Below are 18,092 nucleotides of genomic sequence, written 5' to 3' on the forward strand. Positions count from 1 at the left end.
TGCATCTGCTCCTCCCGTGCCTCTCACCTCTCCCTCGCTCTCCAGAGAAGCCCACTGAGCCCTGCCCCACCCGTTCCTGCCTGTGGGTTCGTCTCTCACCCTGTATGCATATTCATGTGTACATATGACCTTTCACATCTGCCAGAAGCCTTCAGAGAATCTGTCTTTTGACATTTAACAACTGACTGGAAGCTTGGCTCAGATTCAAATTACCTCTCACCAGATTGGCCATGTTTTCATTTGCTCAACTCATGTAAAAATGGCACATTCTGGGAGCATTGGAATGTTAAGGTATTTTAAGGAGAATAGTGGCAATGAGAAGACATTTATCTGTTAAGTTCTTTTTCTTACCAACCAATACATCATTGATGATTCCCAAAATAAATCTAGGATCTTTTGAATTAGAAGAGTTCCAGAGCTGGAGGAGCCTTGGAAACCTCTTGCTTTTATAGTTGGGGAATCTGAGGCCCGGGAAGCAGGTCTCTTGTTTAGGCCACGTGCAGGAAATGATCACACACACAGATTACTACAGGTGCTGTTAGAAATCCTAAAAAACATGTTGTTGCATTAGAAATAACATTTATTGGCACAGAAAACATCCACCCAGTTATTGAATGACTTCTGTTAACTTGCTGCTCTACTTGGTCTCGGAACTGATAATAATAATGGGAAGTTAAAAAAGAAAACCGTCAAAGCGAGGTTATCTCTGCCTTTTGGAGGTACTGGCATGCCGGTTTGCAAACCGACATCTTTTCAAATAAGCTAACTTGCCCACGTGAGTTATAATGTATGTTTTTGTTCGGGTTATGCTAAAAAAGATGTGACCGCACTAGCGGGCTTTGATGCTGAGTGGTCAGCACTGAGCTCTGAAGATGGACTTCTGAGCAACTTCTACGCTGATTTTGGTTTGTTTTCTTTTTCTTTTCTGTCTTTCTGTTTTTCTTTTTTCTTTTTTTCCATTTTTAACAAGAGCGAGGTAGGTTAACAAGAGTGAGTAGTCTTAACAGGTATTATCAGCACGTGCCTGGGCGCTTGTTGGCAGGGTGCTGGGTGCTCAGACCTGTCCTTTTCGTAGTGCTGGGTCTGGTGCCTGTGGACGCCTTTAGACCAGGCGTCTTTACCACTCAGAGACAAGGAAGGCTCTGGAAGGTGAAAGTATGTTTGAGGCATTTCTTCCATGGACTTCACCTGGGTATCAGCTGTCCGGATTGAAAGCCAGCTCTCATTCATCCCTGCTTGCTCTCAGTTCACAAGTGAACAGGGCTGTTTGGACCTGCCCTTCATGCTTGCTCGAGCTTCTAGCAGAGGATGCCAGCAATTGTGGTTTTAATAATGATCTCTATCTAGACAGACCCAGGGTCAACTAGGGAGTTGTGACTTTGTGGGCATTTCTGCAGGGTTGGCCAGGTATGCTGGCTTGCTTGAAAGTTCTTCCCTTTTCTTCAAATGTGCTTTGATGCTTCATCAGGCTTCTGTGTGACGGAAAGGGCTTGTGGGAGAGAAGACACAGCCTATAGCAGTTCTCTCTTTCCTGACTTTTTCCTAACTGGCTCATCACTCTGTATTTTAAACAGCTGTAGTTCATCATTTACTCTTGTCAATAAAAAAAAAAAGAGTTCTTAGTTATTGCCCAACTTTATCTAATACTATTAAATTAAATTCAAAATAAAAAAGGACCTGGAGGATGAAATGGATAAGCAAAATATAGTACATATACACAATGGAATATCATTTAGCCTTGAAAAGGAAGGAAATTCTGACACATGCTGTGGCATGGATGAACCTTGAGGACATTAATCTGAGGGAAATAACCCAGAGACAGAAGAAGAAATACTGTATGATTCCACTTCTTTGAGGTTTCTAGAGTAGTCAAATTCATAGAAACAGAAAGTAGAAGGGCATTTGCCAGGGGATGGCCGGTGGGGAGGAGGGAGGAAATGGGGAGTTGTTGTTTCCTAGGTACAGAGTTTTGTTTTGCAAGATGAAAAAGTACTGGAAATTGGTTGCACAACAATATAAATATATTTAACACTACTGAACTGTACACTTAAAGATGATTAAGATGATACATTTTAATTTATATTCATATATATATCTTACCATAATTTAAACATTAAAAAAATCAGAGGGACTAATGTGGTTAAAACAAAACAAATAATCTTTAATTCTGAGGCAAATGGACTCCAACTTCATCAGTTTGTTTTAGAGGTTAATGTGTATGTCACTTTGCATAATCACAGTACAAATGGTATTCTCATCAATGTTTTGACTTGTGGTAGCAAGAAAACCAAGACTTTGTAAAGATCTAATGAATGTACAAAAGTGGAAGCAGGTGCATCACTATGAAATAAATCCATTATTTGGAAATGTGTCTGTGATTAGCAAGGGGACGAAATAATTCTATGATGTGTTGATGATACACTTACACTTGTTTTTTAGGTGAAGCCAAAAATCTTCCCACTTACCCGGGGCCAAACAAGATGCGAGATTGCTATTGTACCGTGAACCTGGACCAAGAAGAGGTTTTCAGGACCAAAATCGTAGAGAAATCACTCTGGTAATGTCTGCTCTTGCTTTATTTGATACCGATAAGTTTTCTTCTATATGGAAAATGTCATCTTGCCGTTTTTTGTGCCGTTTAGTTTGAGCGAGGATTAGGAAATAGCCATGTGGGCTCTAGCTTATAGGACAGTCATAGCACAAGCTTCCATCCTTGGTGGTGAATTGATATTCCCTAAATGCTCATAATGCCCAGGACGGCGCAGCGTAAGGGACTAACGCGTACGTATGTCACTGTTTATTTGCCTACCAGATAGGTCTGAGTGCTTTTAATTAGAGATGAACTGGAAAGTGTATCCTGCAACAGAAGAGTACAAATCAAGGATTTTGAGAGGGTAACTATTTGGAAAGCTTTTTTCTTTTTCTTTGTGTTTTTTTTTTTAAACTAACTTCCTTTAAATTTTCCGAAAGAGGCATGCTGAGGATGGCCACGGAAGTAACGATTTGCTGAGGCAAGAGATCTAGAAAACATTTATTGATAGAATTTGAGGAAGAGAGAGTTCAGGTAAAAAAGAGCAGCATTTATGAGAAGTTGGCTGTATAATAAACACATTAGTGCACAGATGTCTGCCCCAGGATGCCAGGGGTGGGGCCGTGATTTGCATTTCTAACAAGCTTCCTGGAGATGCTACTGCTGTGGCCCTGAGCCACACCCCAAGGGATAGGAAGTGATAGACCCTCAAGTCACAGCAGTGTACAAGGGGCAGGAAAAGAGAAACCACAAATGTGAACGGGGAGGCGAGGCAGCAGAACATAGCATTACACACGTGTCAGCAGGTGGGATTGGAGTTAGTGGTTTGCAGTCCGGGGGAAGCATAGCAAAGCCAGTAGTGGGGCCCTGAATGTTTTGTTTATACGAAGTGGTCAATGGAGCAAAGAAGAACCCCTGTGCAGCCAATGAGCCCCCCTTCAGGTTTAGAATTACGGGTTGTGTGGGTCCATCCGAACAGATATTTTGAGTTTGAGAACATTTTTAGCAGATGAATTCTATCTTTGCATATTGATACTTCTAAGTGGGAACACACAACACATTCTGATGACTTAATGAATTTAGTTTTTAGAAAACTGTTAAGGATCTCCTGCCCCTAAAACGTGGAGACACGGTTCATTCTCCATCTGCACCGTTGCTGCCAGTGCTGGCAAGGCTGCTTCGGAGGCCACGCGACTACAGTTGTGGCGTTATTTTAATGCATACTCCAGATTCCCGGAAATAATGTGCTGGCGAAAAATGAAAAGCCTGAGGAATTTGTCAGGAGGCAAGTCTGGCTTTGGGTTGATGATAAGATGGTATTGGGGATGATGATGTTACTATAACCCTCAAGGGTTACTTCTGTTAGCCTAATGTGAGACAAATCCTTTCTGTGTTTAAATAGTAGATGTTAGCGGCCTGTGGATCATAACCTTGGAGAATTACTGTCAGTCTCTGTAAAGCTGGGCTTTCCCCAGACGGGCTGAATGAGGATTTCTGGAAGGGAATTCATTTGGAAACCTCTGTTTTGAGTGAAGTTGAGAAATGGGTACCATTGTCTTCAAAATGTTTCAGACACATTTAGAAGTAGAAATTATGGTTTCTGGTTTTGGTGGCACTGGAAAATGTGATTGTGGAACAGGAAAGGGAGGATGAGAGCTAAATAAAAACAGTGATGTAGTAATACTGTCCTTTCTGGGAAATCAGATATCTGTGATACAGCCAGAATCAGGTGGTAGCCCCTGAAACGCTGTCCTAAGAAGCCAGTTAACTCTAGTGAGGGCCCTGAGGTAATACTCCCAACTCACCAGAGCTTCTAACCCCTTCACGAATTATTCACACTTTCCATAAAGACAGTTTTAATAAGCTTAGTTTTTTTCTTCATTAATATATTCAAAAGTCAATGAAAATTTATTGAGTGCTTATCTAATACATCAGATAAGGAGAGTGGTGCTGTAGGCAAAAAGTTATAACTGACAGCAAAGAAAGAGATAATCATACACAAAATTATTCCAAGAGCTTCTTTAGTATTTAGTATTCAGGCAAAACCCCTATTCCCCTGATGGGCTGTGGAAGCTCTTAGCCTCAGTGCTCTACTCTATAGTGTAAGGACGAAGACAAATAAACCCACTTCATAAAAGAAATTAGTAGGGAAAGTTGCTGCTGCCACTTAGTGCTAAATACTTGAAACCAAAAACTGTCTCTTGTGAGTTTGCAGCCTGAATCCACGCCACATCCATGGTTGAAAAATCTCAATCCATGAATATTCATACATTAATGTAGTGCCTGGATTAGTAGTTTGTAATAGTCACCAAGGCAATGATAGCAATGATAGGCCAGTCAGAAACAAATCCAATCATCTTTTTCTTTTTTTTTTTCTTCTTTTTTTTTTTTTATTAAATTTATTGGGGTGACAATTGTTAGTAAAATTACATAGATTTCAGGTGTACAATTCTGTATTACATCATCTATATATCCCATTGTGTGTTCATCACCCAGAGTCAGTTCTCCTTCCATCACCATATATTCGGTCCCCCTTACCCTCATCTCCCACCCCCCCCACCCCCCGCCCCCGTTACCCTCTGGCAACCACTAAACTATTGTCTGTGTCTATGAGTTTCTGTTTCTCATTTGTTTGTCTTGTTCTTTTGTTGTTTTTGGTTTATATACCACATATCAGTGAAATCACATGGTTCTCTGCTTTTTCTGTCTGACTTGTTTTGCTCAGCATTACTCTCTCAAGATCCATCCATGTTGTCACAAATGTTCCTATATCATCTTTTCTTACTGCCGAATAGTATTCCATTGTGTATATATACCACAACTTCTTTATCCATTCATCTATCGAAGGACATTTTGGTTGTTTCCATGTCTTGGCCACCGTAAACAAAGCGGCAATGAACATTGGAGCACATGTGTCTTTATGTATAAATGTTTTCAGATTTTTTGGGTAGATACCCAGGAGAGGGATTGCTGGGTCATATGGCAATTCTATTCGTAATTCTTTGAGGAACCTCCACACTGCCTTCCATAGCGGCTGCACCAGTCTGCATTCCCACCAACAGTGTATGAGGGTTCCTTTTTCTCCACAGCTTCTCCAACATTTGTTATTATTTGTCTTGTTGATGATAGCCATTCTGACTGGGGTGAGGTGATATCTCATTGTGGTTTTGATTTGCATTTCTCTGATGATTAGTGATGTTGAGCATTTTTTCATATGTCTATTTGCCATTTGTATGTCCTCTTTGGAGAAATGTCTCTTCAAGTCCTCTGCCCATTTTTCAATTGGGTTGTTTGTTTTTTTGTTGTTGAGTTGCATGAGTTCCTTGTATATTCTGGATACTAGCCCCTTATCGGAGGCACTGTTTGCAAAAATCTTCTCCCATTCAGTTGGTGGCCTCTTTATTTTGTCAATGGTTTCTTTTGCTGTGCAGAAGCTTTTAAGTTTCATATAGTCCCATTCGTTTATTTTAGCTTTTACTTCCATTGCCTTTGGAGTCAAGTTCATAAAATGCTCTTTGAACCCAAGGTCCATAAGTTTATTACCTATGTTTTCTTCTATGCAGTTTATTGTGTCAGGTCTTATGCTTAAATCTTTGATCCATTTTGAATTAACTTTGTTTGGTACATGGTGACAAATAGCAGTCCAGTTTCATTCTTTTGCACGTGGTATCCAATTCTCCCAGCACCATTTATTGAAGAGGCTGTCTTTGCTCCATTGTATGTTTTTAGCTTCTTTGTCAAAAATTATCTGTCCATATTTATGTGGTTTTATTTCTGGGTTCTCAATTCTATTCCATTGGTCTATGTGTCTGTTTTTCTGCCAATACCATGCTGTTTTGATTATTGTAGCCCTGTAGTACAAGCCAAAGTCAGGAAGTGTGATACCTCCATTATTGTTCTTTTTCCTTAAGCCAATCATCTTTTTCAATCCAGGTCTCAAAGAATTGTCCTATATAAAGTTTCAAGGAACATGAGCTCAGAGGAGAAAAATACACAAAGAAGGCAAGGGAATAAAGTGTCATATGCATTTGCCTTGAGAAACAACAAAGAACAGCAGAATCAGACCTGCAGAGTTTACAGAATGTCAATTAACATAGTTTAATGACTCTGAAGTAATAAGGGACAAAAGAAAAATACGAACAGGGTGAGCAATGATAAACAGTGACTGAACCAATTTGAAAAAGAACCAAATAGAATTTCCAGAAATGAGGAACACATGAATTTAAATAAAAAACTCAGTGGATGAATTAAATATCTGATTAGACATAGCTGAAGGAAAAATTGGTAAACTAGAAGGTAAATTTGAAATATACCCCAAAGCCACAATGAAAGGCAAAGTATGAGAGAGGTTTAGAGACATAGAGAGAGAATGATGTCTAAATATGTCTCATGGAAATTCCAAAGGTGAGAGGAGAGAGAATGGTGTAGAGGCCAAATATGAGGATTGTAAGAAGATGACAGTTAAGGTCCAGCTTACATTCTTGAGTCGCCTTGATTGGAGGAGCAGAACCCAGAGACGGAAGACTGGTCTGGGGCCCCTGCCAGAGTCACGGCAAGAGGACGAAGGTCCAGACACAGATTGCAGCTGGGAGAGTGGAAGGAAGTGGACAAACCTGAGAAGCAAGGTTGGCGATGCTGACTGGACCAGGCCACCAACGTGGGCACTTGTCAGCCAGCCACACCCCAGAGTTCAGTCGTTGCCTCCAAGGAAGCAGCTGTTCCCTGTTTGCTCTGACATGGAGCAGAATCTCACATCTCCCCAGCATGCCTCCTCCAGGTTCAGAATCACCTTTGAGATTTTTTTTTTTTTTTTTAAGAATTTATTGGAGAAGGGGAACAGGACTTTATTGGGGAACAGTGTGTACTTCCAGGCCTTTTTTTTTTTCCCAAGTCAAGTTGTTGTCCTTTCAATCTTAGTTGTGGAGGGTGCCGTTCAGCTTCAAGTTGTTGTCCTTTCAGTCTTAGTTGTGGAGGGCGCAGCTCAGCTCCAGGTCCAGTTGCCGCTGCTAGTTGCAGGGGGCACAGCCCACCATCCTTTGCGGGAGTCGAACCGGCAACCCTGTGGTTGAGAGGACGCATTCCAACCAACTGAGCCATCCAGGAGCTCAGCGGCAGCTCAGCTCAAGGTGCCGTGTTCAATTTTAGTTGCAGGGGGCGCTGCCCACCATCCCTTGCAGGAGTCGAGGCATCGAACTGGCAACCTTGTGGTTGAGAGGATGCGCTCCAACCAACTGAGCCATCCGGGAGCTCAGCAGCAGCTCAGCTCAGGGTGCCATGTTCAATCTTAGTTGCAGGGAGCGGAGCCCACCATCCCTTGCGGGACTTGAGGGATTGAACTGGCAACCTTGTGGTTGAGAGCCCACTGGCCCATGTGGGAATCGAACCGGCAGCCTTCAGAGTTAGGAGCCTGGAGCTCTAACCGCCTGAGCCACCGGGCCAGCTCTTACCTTTGAGATTTGATCATTCATTTGACAAAGTCACTGTAGAAAGCAAGGAGCCTCATTTCTGAACTCAAAAGAGTCAGAGGGCTTGGTGGCGTGGCAGGCTGCTGGTCAGAGCTGGCAGGGCCTTGCACCTTGTCCGAGGGACAGAGCACTCCAGCAGGCGCCCTCCAACAACCTCTGGGCGAAGAAGAGTCAGCCTTGAGCTCAGCTGCTGCCTCCCAGTATCGTCTGTCTGCTGACACAGCATGAAGTGCAGCCCAAGTGTATGAGAAAGAAGAGGGAGAACACACACTTCCTTCCCTCTTTTTCACCAGCAGAAGGTTGTCCGTGGGATCAGACCAGGTTCCGACCACGCTGTGCTGAGTGTCCCCCAGCATTAACTCTCGTCTGCAGCATCACTACTGATTACTGAGCGAATATCTTAGGAAAAGTGCCCTCATGCGTTCCTTTCTTTTTTCTTTATTTTTGGTGTGGGAGAGTGGAGGTTGAGAGAGAGCATCTGTTGCAGATTTGTTTGTAAGAACTCGTTGGCTCGGACACATTTGGGAGAACAAGCCCTTTCTCTCTGGCCTTGTCCCTTCTCCAGGAAAGTGATTTTGGGAAAAGTTTCTGCCCTGCTAGGAAAAATAACTTCCTGATGTTGAGAGTGAGTTATAAGTTTTTAGTCACTTAAGTGGCAATCATTATTTGTTAAATGTTTATGTAAACTAAAAGGCTGTATAATATTGGGTTGGCAGGGTGGGCGCGCAGATGCAGCTGCCTGCCCTGGACTGCACAGTATGTCAAGAGCATCCAAAGACCCCCCCCCCCCCCCAACCCTCCCAGGAGAGGCTGCCTTCTGCTTTTAAAACAGGGAACTGGGAGGGGAAGGTTACATCATGGAGGAAATCATCCTTCTGTCCAGTAAAAGGAGCATATTGATGTTACACGAACAAAAGAGTTAAAAATAAGAGCTCTTAAGTGCTGGGTTAGTCTAGTCATTTGCAAGAATATTCCATAAAGTATCAGTATTTTCATTTCCTGTTGTCTATATGTGATTATTGTGAGGTGGCTATGGCAACCTTTCCCTAGAAAATCCCCACAAAATATATATTTAAAAAAAGTGAGGAGCTGTCCCAAGGTTCCCAAACCGACTCTCGCCTTCCCCTGTGGCAGCACTGACTGAGGCTGTGCAGAGCCCCCAAACCACAGCCCATCCTGGACCCCCACCCCATGGCCAGCCCAGAAGCCCCCTCCCTCCTGCTTCCTCTCACCTGGTTTCATTTGTGCTGCCATCTGGAAGGGAAGGGGCCTACCACATGTTCCTGGCCCAAGCCACTAATGCACGGCACGTTCTGCCGCATTTTGTCTTTCCCCAAAAGCAAAGCCCTTACAGCTCCTCACATTCTGGCTGGAATGGTGCTTATCTTTCTCAGAGTTTGGTGATGTCTGCTAAGTGATAACGGCAAGTTACAAAGCTGTGTTCATAATACGATTTCTTTTGTTTAAAAATTTGAGATTGTTCCAAAAATGATCTGGAATATATGAACATAAATGTCAGTGTGGTTAGTTTCTCAGGATAGTGGGATTATGTGGGAATATTTTTGTTCTTTTGTTTGTATGCAAATTTTTTTTTTTTTTACGTAAAATTAGAAACCAGACAGTAAAATAACTGCTTTCCAGAGCAAAGGGAGGAGGAGCTAACTCATCGGCTCGTTTTTTTGACATGGGAGGAATTACAGAATCTCAACTCCTGTCATTATTACTGAGAACTTACCCAAAAGAAAGACTGTTTCCAAGCAGATGGGTGCACACTTCTGATTTAGAAGGAGCATACGGGTCAATGACATGAGAGTGTCTTCCTGGCAATACTGAAAGATGCCAATTCCTCAGAAAGTGGTACTGTTGTGTGGTAGATACGACCAAACCAAGAAAGACCTCAACAACTCCACCCTTTTAAAGAGGGGTGAACTCTTTGGGCCTAGATCTGAAAGGATAGGAAGAAGTCTGTGGTGTGGGGAGACAGACTTTTTTTTCTGAGACGTTTTTAACAAAAACCAAGTTGTTAACTAGAAAACACTGACTTTGAAATTAAGAGATTATTATACAGGTAACATTTTCTCTCCTAACATTTACTCTTCTCTCTCATTTCTCAAGTTAAAAATTAGGGGAAACCAAGTCTTTTTGACATAAATGCAGGCCTCTAGCTCAGATGGTGAGATCCATCCTTCCATAGTGCTAGAGTACTCCAGGTGGGGACCTGTTCCCCCATAGTCCTGGGGTGGTCCACACAGGGAGACAGGTCCCTCTAAGTGTATTTGCATGACTAGGAGAATCAGGATTCCCATTTACTAACAACAGACCTGGTCCTTGGTGGGTTTTCACGGAAAGGCCTACTTGTTGGTCATCATAATCTTATTTGTGACTGCTGTTTCTATGGATGAGTCTTGTGAAAAGGATTTTTTGGGTAGCTGTATGTAAATCAGATTTTCTGAAGACCTTATGTATTTTCTGTAACAGCACTTATTTTTATCCTTTATGTTGGTTTCTGACAGAGGGCTGATTAGCGTCGCTCTTACATGGAGTTACGGTGTTTCACACTGGACCAAAATGGCCTAGACTTGGAGCCTTGTTTTAGTGTAGGAGTGAGGGGCAGAGCTGGGTGAGGTTGGTAAGAGCGTCTCTTTACCACCACGTCATCCTCTCTCTTCTGTCTCTTTACTCCCAGTCTCCGGTGAAGGGGTATTTGCATCCGGGGTGATTCTATGCCGAAGGAGCCGTCTGTGTTATTTCCATGTCTAGCAGTGGTGTAGATTTTCGTATTCTAAGTGGGGAGGGACTTTCTCCACAACTTGATGGGTGAGTGACGGCCACAAACATCAAGGTCCTGGTAGTCTCAGTTGCTGTGGCCTTGGGGACTCCTCACGTTGACATGTAGAGGGGTGGGCCCTGGGAGCTCCAAGCTCGCTGTGGGGTGGCCAGTGGGTCCCCTGGGTTTATGACCGCCTTGAGGGGCTTCTCTGGGTCCAGGGTGGGGCTGCAGTGTTCCAAGCATCCTCTTCCTGACATCCAGCTTCAATGTCTCCCTCAGTTTCTCCTAAAGCACAGGAGCCCGCCTTGTGTCAGAGTGTGAGGAATCTCAGAGCTTCACGGGAAAGCTCAGCGGATGGCGAGGGCTGGCTTGCCTACTGCACATGGAGGGAGGGTCGCCCCAGGCCCAAGACCTCTCTGAAGGTTTTGGAGTTTGAAACATTTCTGTTGTTCACAGCTGGCTGGTGTGTGACTCTGGCTTCTCCTAAGAATCATTGTCTCAGTTACTTTAGAATGCGTAGCCAGGCCTCAATAAAGATGGGTCTGATTGTAATTTGTTGGTAAGAACGTGTGATTTCTATTTGGGGGACATGCAGGGTGAGAGGAAGGCGGCTGCTGTAGATAATAGGATCTGACATTTTGGGAGCTACGTGCAGTGGTTTGAGCCATGCATCATAACCCACCGTAACCCTGTGAGTAGGGGTTTAGCAGACGGGGAAACTGAGTCCCTATCAGAGACTCAGGTAACTTGCCTGAGCCACGTGGCTGACCTCAGAGCTGGGTCAGGCTAGAAAACAAGCTGCAGGTTGCCCACCGAAAGGGCAGCCAGTGGTCTCTGATTCTGATGCACAGACATCCAGTTTGGGTCCAAGCATTGTGGGAATAGCGTAAGCAGCTCCCTGAATGCATTTCCCAGCCCTAGTCCTATGCCTACCCAATGCTGACCCTGATTCTGTGGCCTTGCCTTCAAGACCAGGCCCCCCAGGTACCCTCAGTGTCGCTGTGATCTGGCAGCAGCGACTGTGGTCCCTTCAGTGCTTCATGGCCAGGTCCTGTGGGCCCAGTGCTTGTGCTGAGTCCTTGAAGTGCAGGCTGTGATTGGCCCAGGTGACAAAAGCCCACTGGCTGGTCCAGACAGGACATTTCTACCCCAGCATTTGGAACAAAACTGTGATCGGACCTCAGATTTTCTCCTTCCCAGGGGAGGGTCAGCTACATCCGCCAACCCCCATTTCAGGTTAGCAAGATGTTGTGTGACACATCATACGTTTTTTTCATCTTGTCCTTTGCTGTGACAGAGTGGCTTTCTCCTGGGAGTTGCCCCCTCCCTGTGGAGGCTGCTGTGAATAGTTCGGGCAGGGACATACAGTGAAGGTTAGAGTTCTGTAGGAGAGACCAAGCATTTTGCCTCCCACTAAGATGCAGTATCTTTCTGGGGACCTCAGGGAAAAAACAAAACCTTTTATAATGAAAGCTCACAGATGCCAAGGGGCCATGCTGCTTGGGGGGTTTTAAAATTATCACTTAAAGGAAGTGAGAGATGGACTAAGAAGCAATCAAAAAGGTTTTCCTCCTGCCTCTGAGTGCCTGTAGGGTCATTGTCAGCGGGAGGCTCCTTTCTGGCCTGATCGATGGATTGATTGACAGGTCTTCCCAGTGCCAGAGGCAGCACCGCCTGCTGCAGATGTGGGGGACTCAGACCCTTCAAGCACCAACAGTCCCTGTGAGGGTACAAGGCACACGACTTCCTTTCCATTCCCAGTTCTTCTGCTGTGGACCTTTGAATATAGCATTTGGTTTGATGACATTTTAATCCAGCTGATAGTTAATGACTTAACCACATGCATGTTTTATTAGCTGAGCACTGAGCTGATCGGAGATCGGTGCCCTTTTTGGAAAACTGGCCCTGGCTGCTTGGCTTCCAGTTCACACTGGGCTAGGAAGTGAGGCCTGGGTTTCCTCTGAGAGCCACAGATCCACTGCTCCTGGACACTCGGCCCTCGCCTATGGCCTTTTCTGTGGTGTATCAATAGTTCAGACTTTGAGGCACAAAGACCATCTTAAGAATAGACCTATCACAAAGAGAATTAGTGTGGGGTCCCTATGCTTCAGCATATAGCCTTTCTACATACCCCAAATGTGAAGCAGCTTGGCCGCTCCCCCACCTCTCCTCCCTTGAGCCTAGATGTTGGGAAATGGATGCAGACATTTGCGAAATAGCACAAAACGGGGGAAAACCAGGCTCACGGCTGTTTTCTCATGAGCAAACATCGTTGTCGCAGCAGCAAGCAGCCTTGGTGTGGGATGGGGCATGCCAGCCTCTCGCAGATGCTGGGAAATGACTCATAGAGAAGTCAGAGGTTTCTCCTCGGGTCCCAAGTGGGGCCCTGTCTGAACTACGCAACTGCACATCTGGGCTCTGGGAGGATGAGGAATGCAGATGGTTTCCCCTTGTCAGAGCACTCCTGAAAGATCAACTCGGTTTTCTGCAGGAGATTTTTAATTTTTTTCCCCTTAGGATAGAGTTCACTTGATTCTGTGAAACTTCATTTGTGCTTCTCCCAGTAATTACTGAGGGAAAAGAGGTTGTCACTCTGGCCAGCCTCAGAGGCGGATGCCACTGCATGCATTAATTTCCTTCTGTCAAATAGTGGTATTTAAGGCAAGCCAAGTCCTTTGGGTGGCAGTTTTTTCTTTATTTGGAAAGAGGGTTCTGGAGCCCTAAGGCTGCAAGTGGGGGCCAACTGTGTAGGGACATTAATCACACATCTGACTGCTGCTGACCTTGGGCTGGGGACAAAGCCGCGCCTGTGGGGAGAGATACCCCAGGTTAAGCCTCTAATAGGAAGGGAAGCTCTGGACTGTGTAGCCCTTTTGAATCCACCAGAAAGAAGATATTGTCTTGCCAGGCACATGGAGAAGGGTGGGGGTGGGAGAACTCATCCTGCTCCCAATCATCTGACAGTTTCCTTTTACTTTTGGAAATATACTTCCAATTCTGCTGCCCATGAACAGACAAGTGAAAACTTTTCTTTTCACCGGAAGGGGCGTCAGGTCAGCCAGATGACCACATTGGTAGTTGGGGTGATTGATGCCTGGGGTTGGGGGGCTTTTGTCCCACCTCTGTCCTCTGTCTGCAGGGCTAGCAGGAGGGAAGACGATTGACTGTGTGGCTGGCCCCACTTACTTAAACCCCCATGTGGGTTCTCCTTGAAGCTGGGAGGGCTGAGACGTCCTGAGAGATGTCATGATTGGGGCTGAAATAGCAGGAGCACATGCCCGTCGATGACAGATATTGTTAACAAACTTGGTGTTTCTAGTTAAAAAAGATATATGGTGTGCGTTAGTTGTCTTTTAATTTGCAACATAAATTTACAAGTTCTCAGTGGATTAAAATTCTCCACATGAAAATAATCTGAAAAGATGGGCATTTCATCGAAAATGGGCCAAAGGCGATTTAATAGAAAATGAAACAGAATATACTCATACACATATGATATTCAACCTCACCAATAATTTAAACTTTTCAAATAAAAGCAGTAGATTTTTTTTTGCCATCAGTTTAGCAAAGTTTGTAAATATTGGTAAGACTCATCGTTGGTGAGGGTGTGGGATACATTGCCCCCCCCCCCTTTTTGGAGGGATCAGAGCCTTAGGATAGTGAATACCCTCCCACCAAGTAGAATTTATTCTAAGGGAACAATGAGACAGCTGTGCAGAGACCGCCTACCCTAGGGGCTTGTCCTCCATGCTCCTCCTAACTGGGAAGGTTGGAGCGGACCAGCTGTCAGTCAATGTAGGATGGGGGGAGAATTGAGCCGTTATGGTCATTCAGACCTCGGGTGCTGTGCGGCCACTATTTTTTAAATTTATTTGGAAAATAATCCATGGATGATGTTAAAGGAAAAAGCTGACTATATATCCGGATATATAATGTAATCCCATTTTTATTTATTTTTTATTTTTAAAAACTTTTATTTATTTTAAGTGTGTTTTTCCAGGACTCATCAGCTCCAAGTCAAGTAGTTGTTTCAATCTAGTTGTGGAGGGTGCAGCTCACAGTGGCCCATGTGGGAATCGAACCGGCAACGTTGGTGTTACGAGCATCGTACTCCACCCAACTGAGCTAACTGGCCGCCCCTCATTTTTATTTTTAAAATATGTCTCTATCTGTATCCATTTCTATTCTCTGTCCATATACCTTTAGAGGAAAAAAACTCTAGGAAGATAAACCCTAGAATGTGAATTTTGTCTTTTTTGCTTTCTGACATCTTTATGCATTTTTAAAATTCTCTTTTAAAAAAAAAAAAGCTTTATTGAGATATAATTCACATACCGTATAATTTACCCATTTAAAATGTACACTTCTATGGTTTTCAGTATATTTAGAGTTGTGCAGCCATCACCACAATCAATTTTAGAACATTTCCATCTCCTTAAAAAGAAACCCATTCCCTTTAACTGTCCCCATTTCCCACCAACACCCTGCTACCCAGCACCTGGCAAGCACTAATTTACTTTCTGTCTCTACAGATTTGCCTATTCTGAGCATTTCATGTAAATGGAATCATACACTATTTGGCCTTTTATGTCTGACTTTTTTCACTTAACATAATGTTTTCAAGGTTCATCCATGTTGCAGCATGTATCAGTGCTTTATCCCTGTCTGTGACTGATAATATTCCATTGTATGGATAGACAGACCACATTTTGTTTATCTATTCATCTGTTGATGGACATTTGGGTTGTTTCCACTTACTGTCTATTGTGAGTAATGCTATTAACTTGTATGTACAAGATTTTGTGTGAATATGTATTTTCATTTCTCCAGGGTATATACCTAGGATTGGGGTTGTTGGGTCATATGGTTACTCAATGTTTGCCATTTTGAGGAACTGCCACTATTTTACAAAGCGAACACACCATTTTACATCCCTCTAAGCAGTGCCTGAGGGTACAAATTTCTCCACGTCCTCACCAACACTTGTTATATCTTTTTGATTCTTCTAGTCATCCTGGTGGATCCAGTTTTGATTTTGCAATGTAAAATCCTCAATAAATTATCATTCTTTTTTATTTTTTAATTATAGTTGACATTCAATATTATTTATATTAGTTTCATGTATATAGCATAGTGGTTAAGCATTTATATAATTTATGAATTGATGTCCCTGATAAGTCTAGTATTCACCTGGCACTATACATAGTTACTACAATATTATTGAGTATTCCCTATGCTGTACTTTTCATCCCCATGAGTATTTTGTAACTACCAATTTGTATTTCTTAATCCCTTCATCTTTTTCATCCAGCCCCCACAACTCCTCTTCCATCTGGTAACCATCAGTTTTTTCTCTGTATCCATGAATCTGTTTCTGTTTTGTTGTTTTATTTAGTTTGTTCTTTAGAGTCCACATATAAATGAGATCATGTGATATTTGTCTCTCTCTGTCTGACTTATTTCATTTAGCAGAATACCCTCTAGGCCCATCCATGTTGTCACAAATGATAAGATTTCATTTTTTTAGGTTGAGTAATGTTCCATTGTAGATATGTGCCACATCTTTTTCATCCAGTTGTTTATTGCTGGGCATTTCAGTTGCTTCCATATCTTGGCTATTGTAAATAATGCTGCAGTGAATATAGGGGTCCATATATCTTTTCTTTTCTTTTTCTTTCTTTCTTTCTTTCTTTTTTTTCATATATCTTTTCAAATTCGTGTTTTGGATTTTTTCGGATAAATACCTAGAAGTATAATTGCTAGATCATAAGGTAGTTCTATTTTTAATTTTTTGAAGAACCTCCAAACTGTTTTCCATAGTGACTGCACCAATCTACAGTCCCACCAACAGTGCTTGAGGGTTTCCATTTCTCCCCATCCTCGCCAACACTAGTTTTTTGATTTATTGATGATAGCCATTCTGGCAAGTGAGAGGTGGTGTCTCATTGTGGTTTTAATTTGCATTTCTCTGATGATTAGTGATGTTGAGCATCTTTTCATAAGTCAGTTGACTGTCTGTATGTCGTCTGGAGAAATATCTGTCTGTTGAGGTCCTCTGCCCATTTTTTAATTGGATTTTTTTTGGTGTTGAGTTGTATGAGTTCTTTATAAATTTTGGATATTAAACGCTTATCAGATGTATTATTGGCAAATATCTTCTCCCATTCAGTAGGCTGTCTTTTCATTTTGTGAATGGTTTCCTTAGTTGAGCAAAAACCTTTTAATTTGATGTAGGCCCATTTGCTTATTTTTCTTCTGTTTCCCTTACCCGAGGAGATATATCAGAAATAAATCAGGCAATATATCAGGCAATATCAGAGAGTTTATTGCCTATGTTTTCTTCTAGGAATTTTATGGTTTCGGGTCTTACATTTAAGTCTTTAATCCATTTTGCATTTACTCTTGTGTATGGTGTAAGAAGGTGGTCTAGTTTCATTATTTGGCATGTATCTGTCCAGTTTTCCCAGCACCATTTATTGAATAGACTGTCTTTATTCCATTGTATATTGTTGTGTCCTTTGTCATAGATTAAATGACCATATAGGCATGGATTTATTTCTGGGCTCTCTATTCTGTTCCATTGATCTATGTGTCTGTTTTTATGCCAGTACCGTGCTCTTTTGATTACTGTGGACTTGTAGTATAGTTTGATATCAGGTAATCAAACCTTGTTCTTCTTTCTCAAGATTGTCATGGCTATTTGGGGTCTTTCATGGTTCCATATAAATTTTAGGATTGTTTGTTCTAGTTCTGTGAAAAATGTCATTGGTGTTTTAATAGGAATTGCATTGAATGTATAGATTGCTTTGGGTGGTATGGGCATTATAACTATGTTAATTCTTCCTGTATGAGCTTGGTATATACTTCCATTTATTTGTATCTTTTTCAATTTCTTTCTTCAATGTCTTATAATTTTCCAAGTACAGGTCTTTTACCTCCTTGGTTGAATTTATTCCTAGGTATTTTTTCTTTTTTTTTTTTGATGCAATTGTAAATGGGGTTGTTTTCTTAATTTCCCTTTCTGCTAGTTTGTTATTGGTGTATAAAAATGCAACTGATTTCTAAACACTAATTTTGTATCCTGATACTTAACTGAATTCATTTATCAGTTCTAATAGTTTTCTGGTGGAATCTTTGGGGTTCTCTATATAGCGTATCATGTCATCTGCAATAGTTTTACTTCTTCCTTTTCAATTTGGATGCCTTTTATTTCTTTTTCTTGTCTGATTGCTGTGGCTAGGACTTCCAATACTATGTTGAATAAAAGTGTTGAAAGCGAACATCCTTGCCTTGTTCCTGATCTTAAGGAGAATGCTTCCCCATTGAA

General features: G+C 42.5%; 1 protein-coding gene across 1 annotated transcript in view; it reads left to right on the forward strand.

The window, feature by feature from the left end:
• Nucleotides 1–18,092, forward strand: part of RASA3 (RAS p21 protein activator 3) — a 123,031-nt gene that overhangs the window by 37,469 nt on the left and 67,470 nt on the right. Inside the window, exon 2 of the mRNA XM_019742076.3 lies at nt 2,440–2,557. Within this exon, the coding sequence (XP_019597635.1) occupies nt 2,440–2,557 (118 nt within the window). The remainder of the gene's footprint in view (nt 1–2,439; nt 2,558–18,092) is intronic.

The sequence above is a fragment of the Rhinolophus sinicus genome, chromosome 16 (assembly GCF_057876585.1).
Source record: "Rhinolophus sinicus isolate RSI-liver-muscle chromosome 16, RSI-T2T, whole genome shotgun sequence".
NCBI classification, from domain to species: domain Eukaryota; kingdom Metazoa; phylum Chordata; class Mammalia; order Chiroptera; family Rhinolophidae; genus Rhinolophus; species Rhinolophus sinicus.